Here is a 26,059-nt window from a genome sequence, read left to right on the forward strand (position 1 = left end):
CAGTCCCTTCCACCTCCACAGTATTTTACGCTCCTTTGACCTCTCATCCATTTTTATTAACGTGCACTTTGTGACCTGTCTTTCTCTGCTTGCCCTTCTACGCCCCCTCCACAGGACCGTTTGTATTTTGTCATGGAGTACATAAACGGCGGAGATCTCATGTATCAGATACAGCAGGTCGGCAAGTTCAAAGAACCTCACGCTGTGTGAGTACACACACACACACACACACAGAAAATCAGAGCCCCGTGAAAGCAGGTGTTTCACACTTTAGTAATACCTGTTTAAATCGTGGTGAATAAGCCATCATCAGCTTGACTGGTGATGGATGAGCAATCCCAGCAGAGCCCGGAGGTGAAATATGTTGTTTGCCCCCAATGCAGCTTGCTGCTCTGAAGAGCTTCAAAGAAATGAAAGTAATCCAGCAGCTCCTGAGAGTTTTCAGTGCATGGCGCAGTACCTCCAGAACTGCAGAATATAATTACGGTGGCTGGCGAGATCGCTGGTGTCAAGCCCAACCAGCAGGCTGACACATTTGACAAGTGGGGCTGTCGGTGTCGAGCGAGAGCTGTTGAGGAGTTAGCCCTTCATGTAATTCATAGAGAATTAAAGTTTCTTCCCTATGGCTGAAGGTTCAGACTGCAGAGGGGGTAAGTCGAAGTACACGAGGAACTCTTTTAACTAAGGCCATCAGCTTGTTCGCTCTCTTTTTTTTATTAAACAGGAAATCCTTCTCCACGGATGATTAAATTGCTTTGAACTTCAGTGTTGCAGAGTCTTTTTGTATATTGAGAGCTTCAGTATTTATTCTTTAATGCTGCTGCTCATCATTCTGAGCACAGAAAGAACATCTAATTAGCTCCAAACGGGCTCTGCACAGTTTTCACAACCAAATGACTCTTGCTGTCTTTAAAATGCGCTTTTTAAACGCAGAGAGCGCATGCACGCCCGCGCAAGCGTGGCCGACTGTGCGGTCTGTCCGTCCAGACCTCTGCCGCTGATCTTATCAGTTGCTTGCTGGCCTTGAAGAGACAGGAGTGACCTTTACTCTGACACGCGCATACACGCACACAAATGATCTGTTTTCCTGCTGTCCTTTTTCTCGGCCTCTGTCTAATTGCCGTTGTTGTTGCCGTTTGTGTTTTTTGTGTGTGTGTGTGTGTGTGTGCGTGTGTGCGTGTGTGTGTGTGTGTGCAGATTCTACGCTGCAGAGATAGCGATTGGTCTGTTTTTCCTACATCAAAAGGGCATCATCTACAGGTAACATCCATAACACAACCTACTAAACGCAGAACATTAACCAAATATAGCTGAGCTCACACAGTAGTACGTACCTGAAATAGTGCAAATGAAATCCACGGTGTGTCTTTTTTCCAGTTTCCCCCTGTCTGCTCCTCTCCAGCGTATGTCGGCAATTTCTTCCTGTTAAAAGGGAGTTTTTCCTTCCCACTGTCGCCAAGTGCTTGCTCATAGGAGGTAGTTTGATTGTTTGGGATTTCTTTGCATTATTCTAGGCTCTTTATCTTACAGTATAAAGCGCCTCGAGGCGGCTGCTGATGTGATTTGGCGCTATATAAATAAAACTCAACTGAACTGAATGAATTACTGCCATGTGCCAAATATACTCTTATACAATATGGAAGTTTATAAAATCAGGAAGTTTCAGAGTGAATTTGTGACTTGTCAGTAAAGTAAAGTTTCTTTCAGCACAGTATTAGCAGCTAGGATAATTAAAATGAACCTGTTGTGCTCATTTCCAGCACTGTTGTGTTCTTCTTGGACTACTAGAGAAGTTTTGTATGACTGGCAGTTCAAAATAGTCTTAATTTGTTAGAGTGATGTCAGTTTGATCACTACTGGTGTATTGCTACAAGCCAAAGGTGAATGTGAGCTATTCAGTACTATATATGTTTTATTATAAGGTACTTCACAAATGTAAAAGAAATGAGAAACAATGTAAATTTAACCTTTCTTCACATCTAACACATTGTTTGGACTAACGCAGGCATTCACTTCAACATGAGCTGGAAGTTGTACATAATGTAGATCCATCTGTAATGTTCAGAAAGGGTTGTACAGTCGAACTGATGCAGTCTCAATAGCTGAGGATCACATTTCACAAACCTTTTGAGCCTCTAAATTGAATTGTAATACAGATTTGCCGTTTCGAGTATCGATGCCAAGTTATGTTGATTAGTCTGTTGTTCCTTTTTGACTTTGCTTCACCCTCTCACAGAGACCTGAAGCTGGACAATGTAATGCTGGACTGTGAGGGCCACATTAAAATAGCAGACTTTGGCATGTGTAAAGAGAATATGAATGATGGAATCACAACCAAGACCTTCTGTGGCACACCGGATTACATTGCTCCTGAGGTAAAGTGTGTGTGAGAGTGATGGTGGTTGGATCTGTTGTATTGATCTCTCACTGTTCTCCTGCAGTAGCTACACAGCTCAAAAAGAGGCTAAATAAAACTTTTATTTTGGAAAAAACTTTGCTTTCTTGCAGACAACTAGAAGAGAATACTCTTGTGTTTGCATGTATGTAGCTGGAGCCATGCTTTACTTATTAATAGTACTTCTGTCCTAATGTAACAGGAGCACTTTCTAAAGCTCACTAAAATACTACATTAAATTTGTCTAATTTGTTAAAATACCCAAAGCTGAAAATGACACATTTCAGTTTTGCACCGGTTTTTTTGCCAGACTATTTCTTGGCCAGAAGCAGGGATTTCCTCAAGTCTTGCCGTCTTTTTATGTAACACTCAGCAGAAACGCCAACGAGCATCTCTCCATGAAAATGAACTCTCCCTTAAAGTGTCGGTGGTAGTTTGGTAGTTCTATTAGCTGGAATACATAATGATACTTTAATTGCATTTCAGCCTCACTATCAGTTTGCTCTCATGTCAGTCAGCCCATGTAGTCTAAACGTCCCTCAAAATTAACTGACTGTGTAGGTATTATATTTGGGAACATTATTACCTCCTGGATTCACACAATAAAAAAGCCTTTCAGTAAATTTACTGCACTCTGCTAAAGTAAATAGTTCTACCACTGTGAACTTGGTAAGTCAAATCAAAAATCAAATCAAATTCAAATTCAAATTTTATTTGTCACGTACACAGTCATACACAGTACGATATGTAGTGAAATGCTTGGACAACTGCTCGTGACCTAAAGAAAACAAAAAAGGAAAGGCTATGAATAAGATAGGAAATAAATATGAAAAATTAAAAAGGGTAAATTTAACTAGGAAGGAATAAAATATAAATTAAGGTTAAAAATGAAATAACTGTACAACACAAATTAGAATGAAGGGTAAATTTAACTGGGAGAATAAGATAAATATATAAATTAAAGTTGAAAATAAAATAACTGTACAACAAAATACACAATATAGAACTATATAAGAATGTATGAAGAAATCTAAATATAAATAAATATATACACAATAACAGCAGCGTGATTTAAGTAATGAAGTGAAAACAATGTCCAGAATGTCCAGTGTGTGTAAGAACTGTATGTGTGGGTCAGTACTGTGTGGTGGTGTGATTGAGAGACCGTATCGCCTGCGGGAAGAAGCTCCTCCTCAGTCTCTCTGTGTTGGTCTTCAGGGAGCGGAATCGCTTTCCTGACCTCAACAGAGAGAACAGTCTGTTGTTGGGATGGCTGAGGTCCTTCACGATCTTCCTGGCCTTGGTCCAGCACCGCCTGCTGTAGATTGAGTGCAGGTCAGGGAGCTCGGAGCGGATGGTGCGCTCAGCTGACCGCACAACCCTCTGTAGAGCTCGTCTGTCCTGCATGGTGCTGTTCCCGAACCAGGTTAAGATGTTTCCCGTCAGGATGCTCTCTATGGTGCACGAGTAAAAGTTCCTGAGCACCTTGGAGGGCAGTTGGAAGTCTCTCAAGCGTCTGAGGTGGTAGAGACGCTGACGGGCCTTTTTCACCACGGTGTTGATGTGACAGGACCATGACAGGTCCTGCGTGATGTGAACTCCGAGGTATTTGAAGCTGTCCACTCTCTCCACTGGGCACTCGTTGATGACGGGGGTCTGGTAGTTCCTCTCCTGCTTAGTGCTGAAGTCCACTATCAGCTCCTTTGTCTTACTGACGTTTAGAAGGAGGTTGTTCCTCTGGCACCAGTTCTCCAGATTCCTAATCTCCTTCAGGTAGGCCGTCTCGTTGTTATCAAAGATCAGGCCCACCACGACGGTGTCGTCAGCAAACTTGATGATGGTGGTGGAGCTGGTAGTGGCCACACAGTCATATGTGTACAGAGAGTACAGCAGGGGGCTCAGAACACACCCCTGGGGGGCTCCAGTGCTGAGAGTGGTGGAGGCTGAGACATGTCCGCCCATCCTTACTGCCTGTGGTCTGCCAGTTAGGAAGTTTGAGATCCACAGACACATAGATGAGGTGAGTCCCAGATGCTCCAGCTTGGTGGTGAGTGTGGAGGGAATTATGGTGTTAAATGCAGAGCTGTAGTCTATGAAGAGCATTTTAACATAATTCCCCCTTCTAGTGTCCAAGTGAGTGAGTGATGTGTGGAGGAGATGAGAGATGGCATCGTCTGTGGAACGATTTGGACGGTAAGCGAACTGTAGTGGGTCCAGTGTGTCTGGTAGTGAAGAAATGATGAAGTCTCTGACCAGGCGTTCAAAGCACTTCATCACTACTGAGGTGAGGGCTACAGAGCGATAGTCATTGAGAGAAGCAGGGTGGGGTTTCTTCGGGACAGGAACAATGATGGACTCTTTGAAGCATGTGGGGATCACCGACTGAGATAAAGAGATGTTGAATATCTCAGTGAACACAGGAGCTAGCTGGTATGCGCAGTCTCTTAGGATACGACCTGGGATGCCGTCTGGTCCTGCTGCTTTCCTGGTGTTCACTCTCTTGAAGGCTCTCCTTACTTCATGCTCGGAGATGACGAGCACGTTTCCGGTGCTGGCAGTATCTTCCTGTCTGCAGCCGTTAGCGCCGCTAACACTAGCATTGTTGGAGTCAGTTGCAGGTGTGGTGCACACGTCTTACTTTTGATCCATAAAACTCATAAAGCTCATCTTGCACGTGAAGCAGGTGTTTTTCTAATTGATTTTTTTCTCATACAAAATAAATGTGGTGCACAAAAGTCTTTCACAAAATAGTATCTGCAGTGTTGTCTACAGTCCACAAAATGCCTGTACTGGTTTAAAAAAAATGCTGCTCTGCCCCTTAAGTGCTCGTTAAGTATCGGCAGTAACCCTGTGGGGACGCGTACTGTGCTTGTATTACAAATAACAAGAAAAAGTGAAGTCTAATTTTAAGCACTTTTAAAAATACAGCAGCTGTTGTACAAAATGAGTAAAATACATAAAAACAATTAAAAAAAGAGAGCATAAATAAATAAAGCAGCACAAATACAAAGGGATCAGAACTTAAAAATAGATTTCAAAGCATCTAAAAGCCAAACCTGATCTCCTCTGGGTTTTAGTAGTTTAGTTTTGAGTATTTGACCAGCAGACCTCAGTAACCTAGTGGGAGTGTGCAAAGTCAAAAGATCAGAGAGGTCAACCCAACCCAGTGCGATGCATTCAAAACAAACAATAAAATCTTAAAATGATTTCTAAACCTGACTCACTGGCAGCCGGTGTAGGGGGAGCCAGTATGGGTGATATGTGGTCTCCCAGTTAATAGCCAATAACGCTTGATGGAAAGAACGACTTATCACTGTTGACTTTTTTTTTTTTTTTTTGACTGGAGCTATTGTTTAACAGATAGGATCATTTTCTTTAATGCTGACTACCTTTGTATCATAGACTGAAGCGATGACTGCAGCATTTCTGAACAATGTGTCTCCTATGCTCAGATTATAGCCTACCAGCCTTACGGGAAATCTGTGGACTGGTGGGCCTTTGGCGTCTTGCTCTACGAGATGCTGGCTGGACAGGTTGGTCTGTGTGTGTGTGTGTGTGTGTGTGTGTGTGTGTGTGTGTGTGTGTGTGTGTGTGTGTGTGTGTGTGTGTGTGTGTGTGAGAGAGAGAGTGGGTAATTGCACAAAGGATTTATTAATCTTGGTTAAGGAAAAAAAAATATAACACCATCTTTGGATCTACATGAATGTGTGATTCACGCTCCTTTCAGAGCAGCGTTTTGTATTCACGGCTGAGTGTGAATAAAAACAAACACTCCTGATCTCAGCCTTTAAAATGTGACACTGTGTAATGAAAGGTTAGCTATTAAATTATATGCTATAATGAGATTTTCTCTCGTGGCATTAATAATTGTTAAGATGTGACATTTTGAAATTCTGAATATTTCATTTAGAGGCCTGCAGCTTTTAGATTCTTGGGAGAAAAAAGCTGCTTTTAATGAATGAATCAAGTATCCTCTATTTGTCCTGTGCTGCCTTCTGCTTCTCCTCACTCATTTCTCTCCTGTCCTCTCAAGCCTCCATTTGACGGAGAGGATGAAGATGAGTTATTTCAGTCAATCATGGAGCACCACGTCTCCTATCCCAAGTCAATGTCCAAGGAGGCTGTCGCTATCTGTAAAGGGGTGAGTGTACGAAAAACACACACACGCACAAAGCACGCTTTAAGCCGCGAGTCCTTGCCCGTCTCTCAAGCTCAACCTCGCTCCCTCCTCGCAAACTCACTCTCCCGCTTTCTGTCTCGCTTCCCGTATCCTCCTGACACTCTTCCCTCTTGAACACAAACATGCCGAGGAGAGAACGAGGAAGGGATTAAATCCGCTTGAGGAAAGGATGCGGGAAGAGGGAGGAGGGTGAAAGGAGGAAAAGAAGGAGACATCAAAATTATCTGCATAATTAAATCCATTGTGGTGGAACATTTATTTGGAGCGAAACAACATTGTTCCCCTCTCGCTATCTTCCCCACTTCCATCTCGCCCGCCGTCTCTGTCGTAGCGCTGTCCTCGTCCATCCTTCCCCTCGCGCTCTGCAGTGTCCATTGTCAAGCTATTGTTGTGCCTTTTTTTTTCATTGTACATCCCCTCTATCTCTTTATCACACACACATACACACACATTAGATGGCTCTAATAGCTTGAGCCTGTGCAGTTGGCTGTAGAAACTCCTTTTCAGAATAGACTGGCCAGGCCTGATTGCTGCACTCGGATTATTTGTGTTTTGCGGACACACAGTTTGTGTCACACACCCTTCGTCACATACCAAAAAACTGGAGAGAGAAAAAAATATCAATAAAATATTATTTTATCTTTTGAAGTTCTGCAGTACCCACAGAAAGCACCTACACATTAACATCAGTGTGTAGCGCGAGCGTGGATGAGGACACACACGCACACATTTGTTCCAGCATGACCTGAGTCATACATCCTCCTACTAAATTTAAAGGCAAAGGCATTCATAGGTAAATTACTGACAAGTACGTTCGCTGCATTACAAACGCCCACACTGGCTGTGTTATGTATTAGTGATGATTACCGGGTTGTAGTGCTGCAACAGTGCATCCTCAGTGGAGCATGAAAGGTCGCCTCCGTCCACCCCCAGAGCTCCCTCTGCACCCTGCTAGGACTGCCTGAGTTAACTCAGTGTGTGTGTGTGTGTGTGTGTGTGTGTGTGTGTGTGAGAGAGAGAGAGAGAGAGAGAGAGAGAGAGAGAGAGAGTGTCTCGGTGTGTATGTGAAGACAACATGAAGGCTTCATTTTAAATGCTACAAGATAATTCCATTATTCTGTTCATAAAGTGGATTTTTTCAGTGCTTTGCTTGATGCGTTCTGTCTACATGCTGGACGCTACCTTAAATAACCTGTTGTTGTAATGGGAAAATTACCACAGTTCAAGTAATCATTTTTAATAGAAGGTGATCATTTCTTGACAAGAATGAGAAGTAGTCTGATTAAAAGCAAGCATACTGATTGCAGTGTGCCTGACTCTCATCTGTTTTCAGTTTGTGTGAACAGAGATACAGGTCTCTCTGCCTCACCTCCTTCAAAACAGAAAGCTGAATGTCTTAGGCTTCAAATAATTGAAAATAACTAAGTCCATGCCAGCCAAATAAAAGCAACACTGCACGCCTCCGATCCATTATCAGATGATTAGCGCACTTTCAGGTATTAAAAGTCCAACTCTGCTGAAGTTGCGGCACGATTTCACAGCATCTCAGTAATCTGAGTTCAAACAAGAAGTAAATAGTTTAATTCTTGCCAGCATGCAGTGTTTTAATAGGCTGGTGTATTTAGATCAAATGCTTAAAAATTGTGTGTGTGTGTGGGTGTGTGTGAGGGGAGGTGGAGAGGGTTAGGACATGTGTGGAGAGGGAGTGATCATTTCCACTCCCCTGCTTCCACCCAATCAAGCATCCATATTTTATAGCCAGCAATGGGCAACCCGCACACAAACACACACACACATACTCTGTTCCAGTGTGTTTTGTAGCGCTGCAGTGTTAGGTACATGATTTGTTCAACTTCATTTGATTCTACAGCAAAGAGTAATTGCTCAGATGTGTCCTCACAAAAGCGAACACAGGTGCACACAAAAGCACAAAAGTGTTTTCTGCCACTGTTCTCTTTCTGCACTAACCACAGGAAGCTTTGTGAATGAAATCTCTGGGCCTCATGAGGACAGTCGCAAGTATGAAGTTTATTCATTCATCCATTTTCTTCCACTTATCCAATTCAGGGTTGCAGGGGGGCGCTGGAGCCTATCCCAGCTGCCATAACACAAAGAGACAGACAACCATTCACACTCAGATTCACACCTGTGGGCAATTTAGAATCACCATTTAATGTAACCCCACTAGCTGCATGTCTTTGGATTGTGGGAGGAAGCAGGAGTACCCGGAGAGAACCCACACAGTGTTGGGACAGTGGCAGGGGGAGTGTGACTGGGGCGGTACACCTGTCAAACAGCGGTCCTGAGATCAGAGAGGACAGAAACTTCCCATGGAGCAGACGGGCAAATGAAAAGCAGGGCCGCATGATCCGTCTGAGTTTTGGGGTTTTAAGTAGGAGGCGTCAGAAATGTTACCACAGTGATAACTGGCCTGTGGCAGCCAAGAGTTCATAGTGATGTCACCCTTGGTGGCACCAAGAACCTGCAACCTGGGAGCACGTGGCCCTTCTCTCCATCCATCCAGCACTGTGTTATTTGTTTGTTTGGCCTGGTTATTTTAGGTTTTACACCATACAACATTATGCATCCTTAACATTGAATCCCCCATCCAAATACTGACACATAGATAACACTCTTTAGCACACCTCATGAAATATTATGGTTTTTAACCCCATTCAGTTAATAAATTGTTTGTCATGGCCCTCGAGCCAGACTGTCACACTACTGATGATGTGTTGCTGCAATAGCAATCCTGCTCTGTATGAGAGGAACCGCAGGTTGGTGTATGTGTTTGGTGTGAAGCTACCCTCTGAAGGGTTATTACCGAACGCCTCTAAGTCAGAATCCTGCCTAGATGCATTGATATCGCAGCGCTGTGGATCTTCAGTTGATCTCAGTCTCAGATGGCCCATCTCCAACATTGCAATCATGTAAATGATTTCCATCTGCATGGGATGGGTCCCTTCTGTGCTTACATGGAAAGCCAGAGGCAGGGAGAGCAGCAGCAAGGTCCTCCATGCAGAAAAAATGGAGGCATTAGTGAGAACAGAAATGATACCAAGTCAAATACAGCATGAAAAGGAGCTGGGGTGGAGGTGGGTTGCAAAGTGGCTTGCGTGTATTCATTAAAGAAGTTAGCCTACCAACACACATACACAGAGCCCGCTCTATGTATGTTTTACTAATTGGATGCATACAAATGTATACATACAAATGCAGCCAGCTGTACTCCGAGATATTTGTGGAAACTTAAAATATTGGTGACTTATTGGGTTAAAACTGGAAGCATACCCTTCAAAATGAAGACTGCAGATGTACATGGTTAGTATAGGCAGATAACTTTATTCCTGTTGATCTATGAGAGTTTCAGGTATTTAATCAAATCCAAGGGAAATTACATTATACATTGACAGCATGTCAAACTAGTGTTTGCCAGATGGTAATTGCCCATTAGTATAGAGATGAGGGAAATCCTGTCATTTTCACATATGCCATTATTATCCGCAGTCAGTGGCCCAATTTTAGTTTGGCTGCTATGTGGTCGACTGAATACGATGCTCTGTCTTTCTCCTGATGAGTGAAAAAGGGTTCGTTCATATTCACTGCAGTTTTTCTTTACAGAAAACTAGCTGCTGTACCTGTACCTACTGTTCAATAGGTGACAAGTTTGGGGTTTCACTTTTAAAATGAAGTCACTAAAGGGATTTTAATCTACTGTAGGACAGCTGTGTTTTTTAAATGTGCCTTAAAACTGTTGCTACATGACAAGAGTCAGATTATAACACACTGATGTACAAATAACTGACAAATGTGATTCTTCAGGTCTTTGACACTGTCCAGCTGTCCAGTCTGTATCTGTTCATTCAGCCTATGACAGCAGGGTTAGACTCCAGTGCCCGGTGACCCTAAACCAATGGCCACAGCATCTGAATCAACTCACTTTCATACAAATCAGACAACTCCCAGCATTAGTGGTCAAGTACACCTGTATATATATATATCGCTATGCCTGTTACTTTAGGTAGAGAAAGTGGATTTGTGTGCGCGCCCATGCATTATGAGCTGCCAATGTGTTTCATGCAGATTCATGCGCATGTGCAAGCAGTGCAAGATTGACTGACCCCTGGAAAATGTTATTCTTGCTGCAATGTAATGAGTTATGACTGCTGCTCCTAAGGGAGGCACGCCCCACCCACACACACACTCACTGTAGCATCACTCCCCCATGGAGGTTTTGTGTGGACAGACATTATAAACGGTCTTTAATTACGCCTGCGGATGACTACTGTGGCAAAAGAGGAAAGAAAGACAACAGTTATTCATTTGTCTGCAGGCTGTTACTTGGTGGCTTGTATTTGCTCCCCAGGGAGAGGCATGCAAGATGACAGTAAAATGGAAGGATGGTTAAAATTAAGGATTAAGAAACTCTAATAACTATAATGAGCTTTTTCATAAACGGCAATGAAAGTGGAAGAATTGTGGTTTAAACCCAGGGCAGGAATCAGGAATAAATGAGATGAAACTTTAATGATTCCAAAGGGGAAATTTGGGGCACTGGAGCAGCACACTGTTGAGCACAGATCAGATTTAGACTCCTCTTGCAGGTTAGTAATATGGCTCCTACTTCCTTTATGTAACTGTGTGTACACATGAAAATAAAAAGTTGTAAAATCATGAGTTTCCTGAAGTGTAGTTTCCTGCAGATCATTTGTAACTTGGAAACGGTTAACACTTAAAACAACATTTTTCCTTTGGCAAAGACGAAATGATTAAACAGCTCGTTTAATGTTTTGGCAACACCAGAAGCATTGCTCCAGGGCTTGTAATGTTAGCTGTCGGATCACTATATCATTTTGATCCACACTAAAATATCTCAACAGCTCTTCAGTGGATTGCAGTGAAGTTTTTTGCAGACATTATGAGTTCTTGTATTCTAATTGCATTTAGACTAATGATCCACAACACCTATATAAAAGTCAAAAAGCATCACCAATTGGTTTTTGAAGCCTGGAGTCCTAGCTGCAGGATTATGACTGAACACCTCTAAGTCAGAATCCTTCCTGCATGCACTGATGCCATATTAGCAGACTGGTCATCATCTTTGTGATTACTTTGGTCACCAGTAGTTTGTATGAAAGACGGTAACTTTTCTGCAAACACTCACCAGCTACTCGCCAAGCAGTAGTGAAAAAGTGAAAAGTGTGACACACACCGTGAACAAAGTAAACCCTTTCAAAACACGGTGGTTGCAGCAGTAAGGCGCAGTTTCATTAGCACATGGCGAGTAGTTTGACATCAGTGATCTGCCATGGACCAAAGCAATCACAACCCACATAGCAGACACGTCTGACCCGGATCTGATGTCAAGCCAGCACTGCTGGCTGACTTCGGGCATGGTAAGTGGTATGTCATCCAGATATGGGCCAGGCCTGGCGTAGATGGCACTGTTTATGTGATGCCATGCCACATCTGGCCTGGTTGTAGTTTGGTGTATGTGGCCAAGGCTCATAGAAAACAGGTCTTCCCCGGATCCGGCATCAAGTTGGCACTTCTGACTGACCCTATGTCATGGCAGGGTGTATGTCAACCAGATGTGTGTCAGGTCTGGCAATGATGTCAATGTTTATGCTATGGCATGCCATATCTGGCCCGATTGTGGTTTGGTGTATGTGGCCCAGGCCCATAGAAAACAGGTCTTCCCTGGATCCGGCATCAAGCTGGCACTTCTGAGTGACTGGTGTCATGGCAGGGTGTATGTCAACCAGATGTGGGCCAGATCTGGCAATGATGGCACTATTTATGTTCCTATTTTCCTATTTTAGTTAGAAGACCCACATGCCATGTTGCAATACTATACTGCTACGGTGGCCAATGTTTCAAATGCAGGTTTGACAGGTTTGTGAGTGTACACTTTATCCAAAACCTAGTGAGGGTTTACTCATGTTTACCACTGGGTGGCTGTAGCTCAGGCGGTAGAGCAGGTCACCTACTGATCGGAAGGTTAGTGGTTCGATCCCTGGCACCTCCAGTTTGCCTGTCAAGAGTATGAATGTAGTTAGGAAGCACTCAGTTTAGAGGTAGTGTGTGAATGTGGCATGTAGAGCACTTTGAGTAATGTGGGGAGTAGAAAAGCGCTGTATAAGAATCAGTCTAAAGAGTTTTGTCTTTTGCACTATTATGTTCCGGCCAGACATGAAACTGTTCTGGACCACCACAAGACCACTGGTGTGTCTGCAACTGGCCTTGTGCTGGCCCATGTGCGGATTACCACTGGCAAACTTGATCTGGGCCACCAAAGGGCCGTCATTCTTTGCGGTATGTGGACCATGTGTAACCACATTGTGTGGGAAGGAGGTTTTTGGTGAAAAACCCTCTTTTAGACTGATTTCACCTACGCTGCAGCCGGCAACTTAAACCAACCAATCAGGAACCACAGATTTTTCATTAGTTATCAAAAGTTGCCAGGGAGACGCCAACTTGTCTCTTGGCCTTGACTTTATTTTCTCAGTTATAGCTTAAATCTAGTGCCAGTTAGCAATTACAATGCACTGTTCTCTGAAACTATGACGGTGAGCGTGGTAAACATCATATTTGCTAAACATCAATATGTTAGTATTGTAAATGTAAGGTTTACTTCACAGCACAGATGCATGAAAATGCAGCCTCACAGAGATGCTAATGTGGCTACTAGCTTTTTTTGCAGTGTCAAGACTACCAGAAAGGTAGAAAGATGAATAAGCATTCACTTAAAAAAACAAAAAAAAAAAAAGCAAGGTGGACACACAGTAATCGTTTCTCTTCTCCATGTCTGCACAGCTGATGACAAAGCATCCAGCGAAACGCCTGGGCTGTGGTCCAGAGGGGGAGAGAGACATCAGAGAGCACAGCTTCTTCCGCTACATGGACTGGGAGAAACTGGAGAACAAGGAGGTGCAACCACCCTTCAAACCGAGAGCTGTAAGTCCGTCCCCGCCAAACCCGACATGACCGCAGATAAGCATGTGCAAGTCACAAGTCGCACAATAATAAGTGCACAAAATACTCTTTGACCGGAGTAGAGACGTGGAGTTTAATTCATTAGAGGTTAAACTCATAATAAAAACTCTCTCTTCTCTTCTTTTATTCTAATTTCCTTCTCCTTCCTATTTTCTTTCAACAACTACCTTTCTCTTGGCTTACTCATCTTTTCACTATCAATGTGATGTTTCTGTCTCTTTCCTTTCCTTTAATTTGGGACAATGCACACAGGTAAGTCTCGAAATGGTGCTCATGATGTTGACAGTGATGCTGAAGGATGTGTGGCGATGAGGGCAGCGTCGGTGATGATAACAATGCCGGGGATGTTGATGGCGAAAACACTAAAAGAGGCTCAGTGATGAACGTGGGCTAGATGAAAATATACTGGACATTGACTGCACTTTTGGATGCACATGCAGAAAATTGGCAGCTACAGTTTGGTGCCGTTGAAATAAAAGAGCGTTTGGTTTCTCTGAGGTTAGCCTGAGTTTAGACTAAACCTCCAGGGGATAATAAGTCCGTACAGAGCAAATGTGTTTGTGTTGTTCGTTGTTAGACGACTTCTTTTTTTTTTAACTTACGACAAAACAAGTTTGATCATGAGCCGAGTCAGAATGATGTCATCTAATACTCACACAAACCCCAGCCACGCAGCCTGAGGCTACAGTGCTGCTAAAGAGTTTTTCAGAGTTGAGCTTTTCCTGCAGCCTGCGGTGTGTGTGCATGCGTGTGTGTTGGACCAGTAATACTGCAGTGTGTCTCTTTATTCAGGACATGTATACGTTCTCGTGTGGTAGAGGTCTCCATTAGGATATGGCTTTTTTTTTTTTTAAGACTTAGACGTGTTTCTGCAGAGTCACACCGTCTATTGTCTAAGCTCTTCTCATCGCTACTTTTTCTCCCTTTCTCTTCATCTCTCTCTTTGTTCTGTTTGATCTCGTCTCTCCAACATCTTGTATCTTTCTCACCCCTGCCCCGTCACTTGCTGTTTTCTCTCTTACTGCCTTTGAGTGGCAATAATAAATAGGTTTGGAACCATTGCGTTTACGCCACATCAAAGTTTAGCTCGGTTTAGCATCTGAAGGCAGTTCTTTGATCTTTTATGGTGCTATGTTGCCAGATTTCTTTCAGTAACCTGTGATGGGTTTTGTCTCTGTGTTATTTTAAGGAGGCTCTCCTTTTATTTCTCACTAAAAGCCTTATCACCACGAAGATGTGCGGCAAAAAGAAAAACAAAACAAATTCCCTGAAACTTGAATTATTTTATCTTTAACTCATAAGAGTTTAATCTTTAATCTTTTGTACAGTACTGTGTAAAAGTCTTGAGCTACCCCCCATATATGGAAATACAATCTATAAACAAAAACAGAGTTTTAACTCTCTTAGGCAGCTTTCTTGTCAGTAGTCTTTAGGAATAGTTCTCCAGACTTCTTGAAGGACATTCAAAGCTCTTCTTTGGATGTTTGCTGCCTTTTCTTCTATTCTCTGCCAAGATGATCCCACACTGCTTCGATCATGTCGAGGTCTGGGCTCTGGGGAGGCCAATCCATGACTGATAGTGTTCCACTGTTTATTTTGCTCTGCAGGTTTGCTTTGGCTGCCTCTGAAGTGTTTTTGGGATCACTGTTAAGCAAAAGAATGAAATCATTTCCAATCACACGCTTTCCAGATGGTAGTTTTTTATGTTCATAATTCAATTTTGACAAGATCCCCAACCTCACTGGCTGAAATTAGGCACCAAACCAGAGCCTCCTCCATGTTTTACAGATGCAGACGCTCACTCTTTGAACCAAAAATCTCAAATTTGGATTCATCACTCCATAAGATCTGTTGCCACTAACTTTCAGTCCAGTTCTTGTGTAATTTAACATATCACAGCCTTTTCTCCCTGTTTCCCTTCCTTAAGAATCGCTTCTTGTCACCCACTCTTCCACCAAGACTATTTCCACCCAGAAATGCCAAGTTTTTGACCGATAGCTTTTTGGAATTGACCTTGCTGGTGCAAAAATACCGTTTGATGCCCTTCAAACTGCTTTATCTTGGTCATTGATGCTGAATGATGTGTTTTTCTAACAGGCTACTAACAGGAAAGTGCCTAAAATACAAATTAAGACAAAAGACTGATTCTTGAGTTGAGTAGTTTTTATGCTTGAATGATTCATAGGCCAGTATTCAGTGGTCTATCAAAAAAAGAAATTCTCAGAAAATGGTTAGAAACAAGAACTCAACTGAAAATTAGGGAAAAAGCAGCCAAAAAAAATGTTTAAAACTTCAGAAAACCCGGAGAACTCTTGCTCAGGACCACTTAAAAAAAAGACAAGAGAAAAAACAATTCCTCTGAGTTTAAATGTAAAGAAATGAGGGGTTACTCAAAACTTCCGTACAGTACTGTATGTTTTATTTACAATATAACTCATAATACTAATCATTAGCATTATGATTATCTTTTACATTTTCCTTATGCAACACATTGTTTACTTTATTCATAATAAACAAAATTCTTATGCTTATTTTGCATTAAAAAAAATGTGAAAAGGAGCCGTTTTAATGAGGAAATAATAGCATGGAAAAATAATTTGTAGGAGACAGACAAACATTTATAGTAAGTTTGTTTCTTTGATGCTGTTTTGGTGTGGGTTGTTGTTTCTGGAGGATATTTGATTCCAATAGGCCTTTTTGGTTTGATCAGGAATTAATTTGTTAATATTTTGTTGATTTTTGTCAGTTTGTGGCTTTATGTGCTACTGATGCTTTAATGAATTAGCTGACAAACAGGAGCTGATGAATTAATGAATGACTGACCGATCATCCAACAGACAGACTGACTGGCTGCCTCCTTCATCCACCTGACATCTAAAAAATGTTCCAAATACCATTTTGTTTGGTAGTTACTATATCGCTGTGCCGTGTTTCCACTCATCTGTCTTTTCAGCAACCCAGTGTCTGTCTTTTTCTCCATCATCCTCACAAAGATATTATCCATCCATCCATCTTCCCACTACTCCATCCATCAAGCCATCTGTCCTTTCATCTACACATTTTATTTGTCCTCTATGTTCACGGTTTTTTCGTATATATTTATTTGCATGCTCTGTGGGAAGTCTCAAATGAAACCTGGAGTGCACTACAAAAATCTTACAGTAGTATACAGTTTAAACTATTACAACTTCTAAATAATATAGTAACTAATACTTTTGTCCAGTTTTTTTTTTTCTTCTAAACGGACAATTCCCAAAATGAACCCCGTTACCTCCATGGTGTCCCTCGGGTTGTGGCTCTTTGACTTTCCATAAACTTCTAAACTTTGTGGCACTCATTTTATTTCCCTTCTCGGCTGATTTTTCCCATCTGCCTCCCCAAACAGGTTAAACAAATGTGAGTAATTAGCTGCAAATACTACTGACCCTGGCGTATTTCTCATTTCACATTATTTCCCCAAACTATAAACACTTTGGCTTAATTTCATTAGGTTTTTTTGGAGTTGCAGAGATTTAATGAGTTTGTAGTTTTCCTCTGGGTGATGTTGTCAGAGGACACTGAATCCTTGTTGTGTTAATTAAAGCTCAGTGCAGTGATGGAGATGGGGGAGGGGGCAGGAAGTAGCTCAGCCCACCGTCCCTGTGAGGGATACTGCCGGGAAAAATATAGTTTTCAAGTTAATAACCAGTTTTATGTACTTAGATGGGAACGCATCTCAAGGGTATATAAGCTTGATTTGGCTTCCCAATGGTCAGAGGAAGGAAAAGGACGAGAAAACAGATTCCATCTGATGTAAATTGGACACTACGTAGAGGAGATGATTTCACTCTGGCACCAGTTACGTCTTTGTAAGTGCTGACTGTTGCCGAGACTCAGATTGGATCATGAAAGCCACATGTCAAGGGTTTCAGTTAAGTGTCACATGTAGGATATTGTGAAGGTTAGTAAATTATTTTGGCAAACTGCACATTTCCTAAGCAAAAATCCAGAGCCTTTTTTCCCCAGTCCTGATGATCTGATTTGGTCTATCAAATCTCTGCAGGTCTCCACGGCTGCAGCATATAATTAACCCACAATTACACCAATAATTATCTTGTGGCTTTAAGCCTTTTCTAGTGCGGCTGTTTAGAAATCCATTTAAATCCAAGTTTTGCAACCGCTGTCCTTAAAAGAAAGCAGAAAAATCTGTTCGTTTGTTTGTTTTTGCCAAATAAAGGGGAAAAGTCCACACGCCATGCATTAATGCTTGCATGGTCACCAGTTCGGTGTAGTGCACTTCCATAGGCTGTTTGAGACTTCAGTAACCTTGTTTGGAAGTTTGAGTTGAAAATGCTTCAAATATTTTGAAAAAGGGAAAGCATACCTGAGGTGTGCTTCATTTATCTTCTCCAAGAAGTGATTTACTCTTTTCTTTTTTCACTTCTAATTAAAAAATGGCATTTTATGCATGACTAATGGAGAGTTAAATCAAGCGCACCCCAAGTACTGCCACTTGTTCTGATATTTGAAACCTTGTTCAAAGTGATGTCATCTCACACCCTGGTTCAACCTGCCATCCCCCCCTTCTTTTATTTTCCTCTCCTTCTACCCCCCACCCAACTTTGATCCATCCACTCCTATCCATTCCCACTCTTCCCCTTCCCAAATCCCCCCCTGCCTTGTACTCCATCCCTCCCCGCCCTCCCTCCCTTAACAGTGTGGACGAGATGCCGAAAACTTTGACCGTTTTTTCACACGCCACCCGCCAGTGCTGACCCCTCCCGATGAGGAAGTGATTCAGAATCTGGACCAAGACGAGTTCCAGGGATTCTCCTTTATCAACCCAGAGTTCACAGGAAATGCTGCTGCCACCACTGCCACCGAGCAGGCTTGATTACAGCTCACGCATGGACACATGGACACACACGCAAACATACACAACTGTTTCTTCAGGATCAATCCCTACCTAACCCTGAGATACACGCACGCATGCGCAAACGTGCCCTCTAAAATTTCTGATGATCTCTGATGATTGTGTCGTTAAACTGACAGACAAAGTAAGGTTTTATGAGAAGAACACACATTGTTCACACTGTTGCAGCTTGGATAATTTGTTGGCCCCTTCTTGAGATTTAAAAGCTTGATTTCGTGTGCTGTAGCACGATTTAATTACAGATTTCATTGAGAGCTTTGGATAAATGCATTTATACAAATTTGTCACGATTAAACACAATCAAATCACAGCTGTAACTTAGTACAGTGCAGCATACAGTATGCAGTTAGCCTTTTCTTAGCACTGAGAGGGTTATTACTATACATCAATCATCCGCAACATTAAAACCACCTGGCTTTTATTGCCTAAATCCCTCTCATATCACCAGAACAGCTCTGACTCATTGCAGACACACAAGAGTCCCTGAGATGTCCTGTGATATCGAGCACCAAGATGTCAGCAGCAGATCGTGTAAGTTAGATCTGGGGAATTTGGAAGTTAAGACCTTGAGCTCTTTAAAAGCATTCCTGAAGACGTTTTGCAGCATTATGCTGCAAAGTCAAAAGCTGCTGGTGTGTTATTCATTTCTGCTGTCGGTGGTTTAAGTGTTGCGGATGATCGTTCTAAACCAGTTTAGAACAATAGCGTGCATGACACAGTACATACCAAGAAGCATCTGACGTGCTTTCTAAATCTGTCTTTTTTTCCATCTTGGGTGATTTTCAAATTGTGTTGCTTGCAGTGTGAACAAAGAGTTTGGGTTTAATTTAGCATGCGCAATCAGATAAAGGATTAGAAATTAATTAGGATCTTTTAAAGTTCATAAATCATGGATTTCGAAACCGAGGGACCAAAATAATTGGATTTCATATAGCACAGTTAGGGTGTGACTAAAAGGGTGATTATATTTTAATAAATGCATTTACTAAAACTTTTACAATCTAACTATAGGATTTCACAACTAAACAACCGCGAGACGTCCTGTGTAACATAGCTTTGGCACTCCATTTTCTAACTTTTATTCAGGTGGGAAATGTGATTTAGCTTTTCTTTTACCCATTCCTCAGCTTTTCCAGTGCATTTTGATAAGCCTATAATTTTAGTGTGCTTCTTAGTGGGCTTATATTAATAATAGTGTCTGTGTGTTTATACCTATAAACTGGAATGCTTGACATGCATGCATGAGTTTCTATATCAAGAGTAGCCCTGGACCTTATCTCCCAACTGCATTTTAGCATATTTGCTCATGGAGTATTATTTTAATAATTAATACTGCGAGTTTTCAGGTTTGTACCACAAATATCAGATTGCATGTAATTTCTGTCCATAAAAAATGCTGTTGGGAAATGTAGTCTTTACCGAGGGTTTGAGTCAGACAAATAGATAATGCCATTTCTTGTACTCTGATCTGATGTCTGTTAAGCAGTATTTAAGCGATGAAAAAGACTAGCAGTTATTTCTTTGTGTTTTATAAAAGCATGATTCCAATATCTGACCATTTGTTTACAGTGTGTGTGTGTGTGTGTGTGTGTGTGTGTGTGTGTGTGTGTGTGTGTGTGTGTGTGTGTGTCGGTATAAGCGTGTTTGTGTTAGGGAACAAGTACTGTCTATGCAAACACACTTATGTGTTTGCATTTTTGTGAGTCCATACAACCTTTTACTTTTGTTAGCGTGGTAAATGTCGGCAGCCCTCTTTAAATCGAGCAGTATTAATGTGGTAGAGGCAGAATAGAAAAATCTATTTGCATTTTAGGAAAGAAATAAAAGAAATTAGAATAAAATGTTTTACTAGCAGTCAAAAAGGTACATCTCTTTCTAGTCACAAGAGTGATCCAAACCCTTTAGAGACCAGTTGGCAACCTCTCGCAACCTCTGGTCGCTAGGACTGGTTGGCAAGTGGTTGGTAACAGTTGGTAGGTGAAATTGGTCACAAAGAGGGTGCTACACCAAAAACTTGATCCTTGATTGCCACAGTCACCCACAGTTTGCAAAGAAGACACTGGCTTCTTTGCAAACAGTCTCCAACTACTTTCTGACTGGCAGTGAAACTTGAAGTAAATTTGCCACAAACTGGAGACAGTTTGGCCTTTCTAGTTTTGCATTGCACTTCTCATGGTTTCACTGCTTCAGTTGGTGAGAGTTTGAAGAAAAGTTTTAAAGGTGAGCAATGCAATCCCAAGAAGGTTTTTGGTGCAGCATCATCGTATACCTCTTTTAGATCAAGTTCACATAGCAGTGCATCAATCAATCTCTAGCATCAACCAGTTGACGAGTCTCCACTCATATCCACTAATATCTACTGGTATCCACTAGTATCCTCTCATCAAGTGGTTGATGCTAGGGGTCACAGGTTGGTCTCTAGGTCTGTGCGGCTAGGGCTTTAGAAAGTCCAAAAAAATTTTAGTTTGGATGAACAGTGATGCCAAATTCCACCTCTGTAGACCTTGGAAAGCACCACCTCAAACACACAGCTGATTTGCAGGTTAGGATTTCTTGTCTGAAAGTCAAAAGTGGGCCCAGGTCTCTGCTGTCAAAATGCATGTTTAAGTCCTTGAGCATCTTTAAAAGTCACTTAGCCTATGAAAAGTTTCTTTAAGGACAGAGAAACAGAAAATCAGAACAATATATCAGGCTTTCCTGGGTTTTTGGTCTACTTTTCTAGAAGTAGGAGTTGAGGTTTAACCCACTGTGATTTGCTGTCTGTGTTTGCCATAAGAATAACTGGGACAGAAGGTAATGTTACAGTAGGCCTGCTGAAGTAGAAAACTCTGTGTTTTCTCTTTTGTTTTCCCTAGCAAGCAATAATGCTGTTAGTGATTTACATATTGAGGTGGTGAGGTTAGCAGTACGTCTGTTCAGCTCAGGCTTTGTGTCTCTTTGACTCTAGCCACTTATTAAAGAGGGACAGTGGAGGAGGTCGTTGGGGGGGTTTGTTTGTCTGCAAAGTTGGTGCGTTAACACTCTGGTTCAGTAACTTTCTTCTTGTATATCTGCAGCTGATGGTTTTTGTTCTGGTGGCAGTTGGAGGTCTTCAGGCATCCACTTGATCAGAGTTGAATGGGATCTTTATAATGCATAGTTTAAATGTTAATTATTGTTATTGCCATCAAACGGAACTCTTTAAAATGAGTTTAGGAGAAAATATCAAGGTTTTTTTTTTTTTTTAATTGACCTTACTTGAGATTGGGTAGAATATATCCTCTATGTCCCCACCAAAATATTGAAAGTCTTGGTGCAGGAGGTACCATTTACTTGCAGATCCACTTATTATTTGATAGCCAAAAAAGCAACTGCAGGAATGTTTAGATCCAGTATAATTATCCTATTCAAATATAATTCCCTTTTGTGAAAATTATTTGGCACACCTGGATGTTTGCTTAGGTTTAGGGGTTCATCATTTATACTGGGATTAGGTGATAGATTGCAATTATCCTGTCGGCTTCAGTCCAAACAAGCGATGCTAGCAGATTGTAGAGGTTTGTGCACTGCGTAGAAATGCTATCATACAGTAAATTCACTTGAATGAGTGGCAGCTATCAGTGATGCTAAGAAGCTTTAAAAGATAACAGTAAATTAATCATATGTGACAGCTATACTCACAGTAATGTCTGATTTAGCTATAGTTGCACATACTCTGGGCTTCTTCAATGATTGTAATTTTCTTAATTCATTACTTTTTAAAAAAAATGGTAGATATAAAAGAGCCCTGTCGCCTACAGATAGAGTTAAGGTTGTGTCTAAGGTGAGGAAGGGTTAGCAGGAAACTGACATCGCTAAGATTTTTTATCATCATCATTTTGTCGCAGAATACTGTAACACACGGTCCCTCTAATCCAATCAGATGCGAGCAGAGACAGAGGCCTATAATATACCGTAATTTGGCTTTTGATTAAAGCGGTCTCGTTTGGATGTCTTTTGAGTTTAAATGCTGAGTTCAGCAGGGGAGAACATTTCAGTTTTCTATCGTTTTTCTTGAGTGTGAATGAAAATGTGTTTTATGACTCGATGTCGCCTGTGTCTACTTTCTATGTCGAACCTCCATTGTCAGTATTTATTTCAGCCACTGAAATCTAACAGCAACAGCAACTATAGAAATATATATAATGAAACATATATATTACTGTTAAAAACTGATATATACATATAATTATACATGTGGAGGGGAAGAGAAGTCTTGCTCCAGGATTTGTGTCTGTTTCGATGATTCCTTCCTGCTGATGGAGAAGCAAAAAAGGACTGTGCATGAAAAAAACAACTTTTTTTTAACCTTTTTTATTAGTTAGATATGATATATATTTAACATATTAGGATGATCCATGTTTCTGTGTCAGCAGTGCTTCAAAGACTGTGTGATTCCAGCTACTGTTATTAACGTTATGTATGAGCATAGGTATATACTGAAAAAAGGAAAGAAAAAAATGCTTTAAAAATGCTTTCCATGTGCCATTCTTTTTTCTTTTCTTTTTTTTTTTGCTTGTTTTTCAAGAAAAGCCGACATACCCAAAATAAAGAATTTCAATGACGCATTACAAGATGTTTAGTGTGTTTTCGAGTGCACTGTGTACGTTTTAATCTGCTGCAGGAACTGTCTGTGGCTCCGTGGCTCCATGCTTTCATATTTTTTATTTCAGCCCCTCATTTACTTGCTCTTTATTCGTGTCATTCTCACACAAACGCACGCTCCGTTTCTGTCCGTGGAGACCGAACTGATTTGATTTTAAAAGAGAATGACGGGACGGAGGACAGTGAGAGAGAGCAAAGGAGGTAAGAAGACAGAGAGATTAGAGTGATGAGGGCTGACAGACGGGGGTTTTGCTGAGCAATTGGAAAAGAGAAACAATATAAGATGAAAAGGAGAGGGCGGCATTGAACAACAATGAAGGGAGGCAAGAAGAAAAAAGCATTAAGAAGGGACAGTGGCTGGGAGAATAAGATGGAGGGAGGGGACAAGGAAGCGAAGCGAGGCTCCACGAAGCAATGCAGGCGGCTACGACAGGCTGTGCATATTTCATGGCTGCCACTTATCATAAGAGCCTTTTCCTGATGGGGGAGCGTAGGTCTGATGACTTCAAGGAAATAACATGCAGAACACGGCCTACATATACACAGCCCTGCTGAGCCACTCAGCCGCTTCTCACCGCCTCTAAAGCTGCTCGCAATCCACTGTAGTCAAGCAGCTGCTGCTCCTGCACATTTACTTTTAATAACTGTATCGTGCACCGTTTATTTCTCTTAGTCCATTTCAGTGTCAACAAGTGTGGAGACCGGCTAGATGCAGAGTTTGTGAACCATGTCTGACCTGTGCTAGAGTGTGATGGGAAAACAAATACAGCACCAGGAATGCTTCTGGCTGTTCATAAACCCAGTGAAGCTTCAAAATCCAAGAATGAAGAGTAAAATCAGGCTAGTTAGGCTTAACGGTTAATGAGAATGGTAAAAAAGATGCCCGATGTCCTGTGAGAAACATCAATGAATCATCTACATCGGTTCTAGTTTTTGCTGGATCGAGCATTGAACATGTGACCGGTGTTCCATGGTAACAACAGCTGCTTTTTAGTGTTAAACAAACCTGATGAGGCTTTCACCCGACCTCAGATATGCATAAAATACTGTATATGTATGGGCTCAAAATGTGGTCATAAATATTTTGTACTTGTAAATCAGGATTTGTATGTGTAAAAAGAATTTGTGTATGTATAAAAAAGATTTGTGTGTGGACTTAGCCAAAGAAAACCCTGTTCAAAACCCAAAACCCAGTTCAAAAAAAAGCGCCCCTCCAACAGCCAAACCCATCTGTTCTCTGATTGGATTGTTACATTTGTGATTGACATGACATTGACCAATCAGATGAAATGAAGAAAAATAGGGTCAAAATTTGTACTTGTAACTTGCAGGGTTTTTTTTGGCTAAGTCCACACACAAATCTTTTTTACACATACAAATCCTGATTTACAAGTACAAAATATTTATGACCACATTTTGAGCCCATACATATGAGAGTATCAAAAGAAAGGTATTTTTCATTGTCAGTAATACATCTACTTTTGAAGCAGTCTCCAAAAAAAGGCAAATGCCTTCCAAATTACCCGGGAACACAGCGTCACGTCTGTATGTAGCAATTTACAACATACAGGTATAAACGTCTACAGCTTCAGCAGTTAACCTGATTTATTTTGCACACGTACAGTTCCACATTTATACACTGATGTTAAAGTACTTTGGCTCAGGCAGCAGCCATCGGCTCTGTGACTCTTGTTGACATTTTATCACAGAATGTCCTTAATTTTTTTAAATCAATGTTTCCTCTACATAAACACATTTGTAATGTTGTTTTCCCCAAAATGATAACTAGTTTGACATTTATGGAAATACTCAGACTTGTTTCCCTGCTGAGTTAGATAAGAAGAGTGATTCCACTCTAGCGTCTATCCATATGAAGCTGGAGTGTAGCTTAAATATTCAAAACAGCGTTTTCTCCAAGTCTAATTCTTCTACCAGCACTACTGATGCTTCTTAATTAACAGGTTACACGTACACGGGGTCTTTTGAGGCCATGTTCTCTGTGAGGTGCAATACATTTTTGGTTTAAAGATAGAGGCCATGCAGGGCTATAAGCATGAATAAATCTAATAAAACAAATTTTTAACTTACTATACAGGACAACAGTAACCTCTCACTGAATCGTGTCGGACTGATGAATAAGAGGACCGTGACTCACTGAACATTCTTTTATTTATTTATTTTAAAGAATGAAAGCAAAAGATATTTTATTAATTGTGAGTTGTTGGGGTTTTTTTTATATAAGACTTGTAAAAAAAATTAACAAGGACATTAGACAAGTGCACATAAACACTTAAAAAAAATAAAAGACTATAATTAACACATATGCAAAGACTGATTATAAGTTTGATTGAATTGTTAAAACAAATGTTAAGGCTCCACAAAGACAAACCTTTGCTAGGAACTTGTTGCACCATAATTTTGCTTGGATGTGTTATGAGCTGATTCAAGCAGCAGAATTAGACTCAAAACTGAATAAACTAAAGTTGGAAAATGCTGCATGATAAAGTAAGTTTAAACACTTTTTATCCATATTCTTGAATCACAGGTTTACTTTACAAAATGTCATGCATCTTTACAGCCCTTTCTTTATAGTGTAAATTTATAGTCACCAACCACTTCTTCAGGTCTTTGGTCACTTGGTCAACTACCTGTTAACACAAATGATTAAACAGCCAATCACAAAGCAGCAACGCAGTGTATTTAGGTATATAGACATGGACAGAACTGGCTGATCTGCTGAGATTTTCCCACAAAAACATCTCGAGGGTTTACAGAGAATGGTCCAAAAAGCGTCAGTTGTCTGAGTGAAAATGTCTTGTTGATGTCAGCAGGCTCTTAGCAAGGCAACAGTAATTCAAATAACCACTTGTTACAGCCAAGGTATGCAGAAGAGCATCTCTCAGCACACATTTCCTCTAACTGAGGAGAGTGAGGTTTCAACGAAACTGGATAA

The 26,059-nt window shown here is 41.2% G+C and overlaps 1 protein-coding gene across 3 annotated transcripts in view; it reads left to right on the plus strand.

Annotated features, from left to right (window-relative positions):
• The window catches only part of prkcbb (protein kinase C, beta b), a 106,438-nt gene that overhangs the window by 71,181 nt on the left and 9,198 nt on the right, over positions 1-26,059 (plus strand). For 2 of the 3 annotated variants that reach the window (XM_080904998.1, XM_080905000.1), the window contains 7 exons: positions 115-206; positions 1,198-1,260; positions 2,237-2,375; positions 5,848-5,928; positions 6,429-6,536; positions 13,392-13,532; positions 18,268-22,975. In XM_080904998.1, coding sequence (XP_080761124.1) covers positions 115-206; positions 1,198-1,260; positions 2,237-2,375; positions 5,848-5,928; positions 6,429-6,536; positions 13,392-13,532; positions 18,268-18,444 — 801 coding nt within the window. In that variant the 3' untranslated portion in view covers positions 18,445-22,975. Of the gene's footprint in view, positions 1-114; positions 207-1,197; positions 1,261-2,236; positions 2,376-5,847; positions 5,929-6,428; positions 6,537-13,391; positions 13,533-18,267; positions 22,976-26,059 lie in introns of those variants that run through there. The other variant, XM_080904999.1, reaches the window with a different exon arrangement.

This window comes from Rhamphochromis sp. 'chilingali' (assembly GCF_963969265.1).
Source record: "Rhamphochromis sp. 'chilingali' genome assembly, chromosome: 15".
Taxonomy (NCBI): Eukaryota; Metazoa; Chordata; class Actinopteri; order Cichliformes; family Cichlidae; genus Rhamphochromis; species Rhamphochromis sp. 'chilingali'.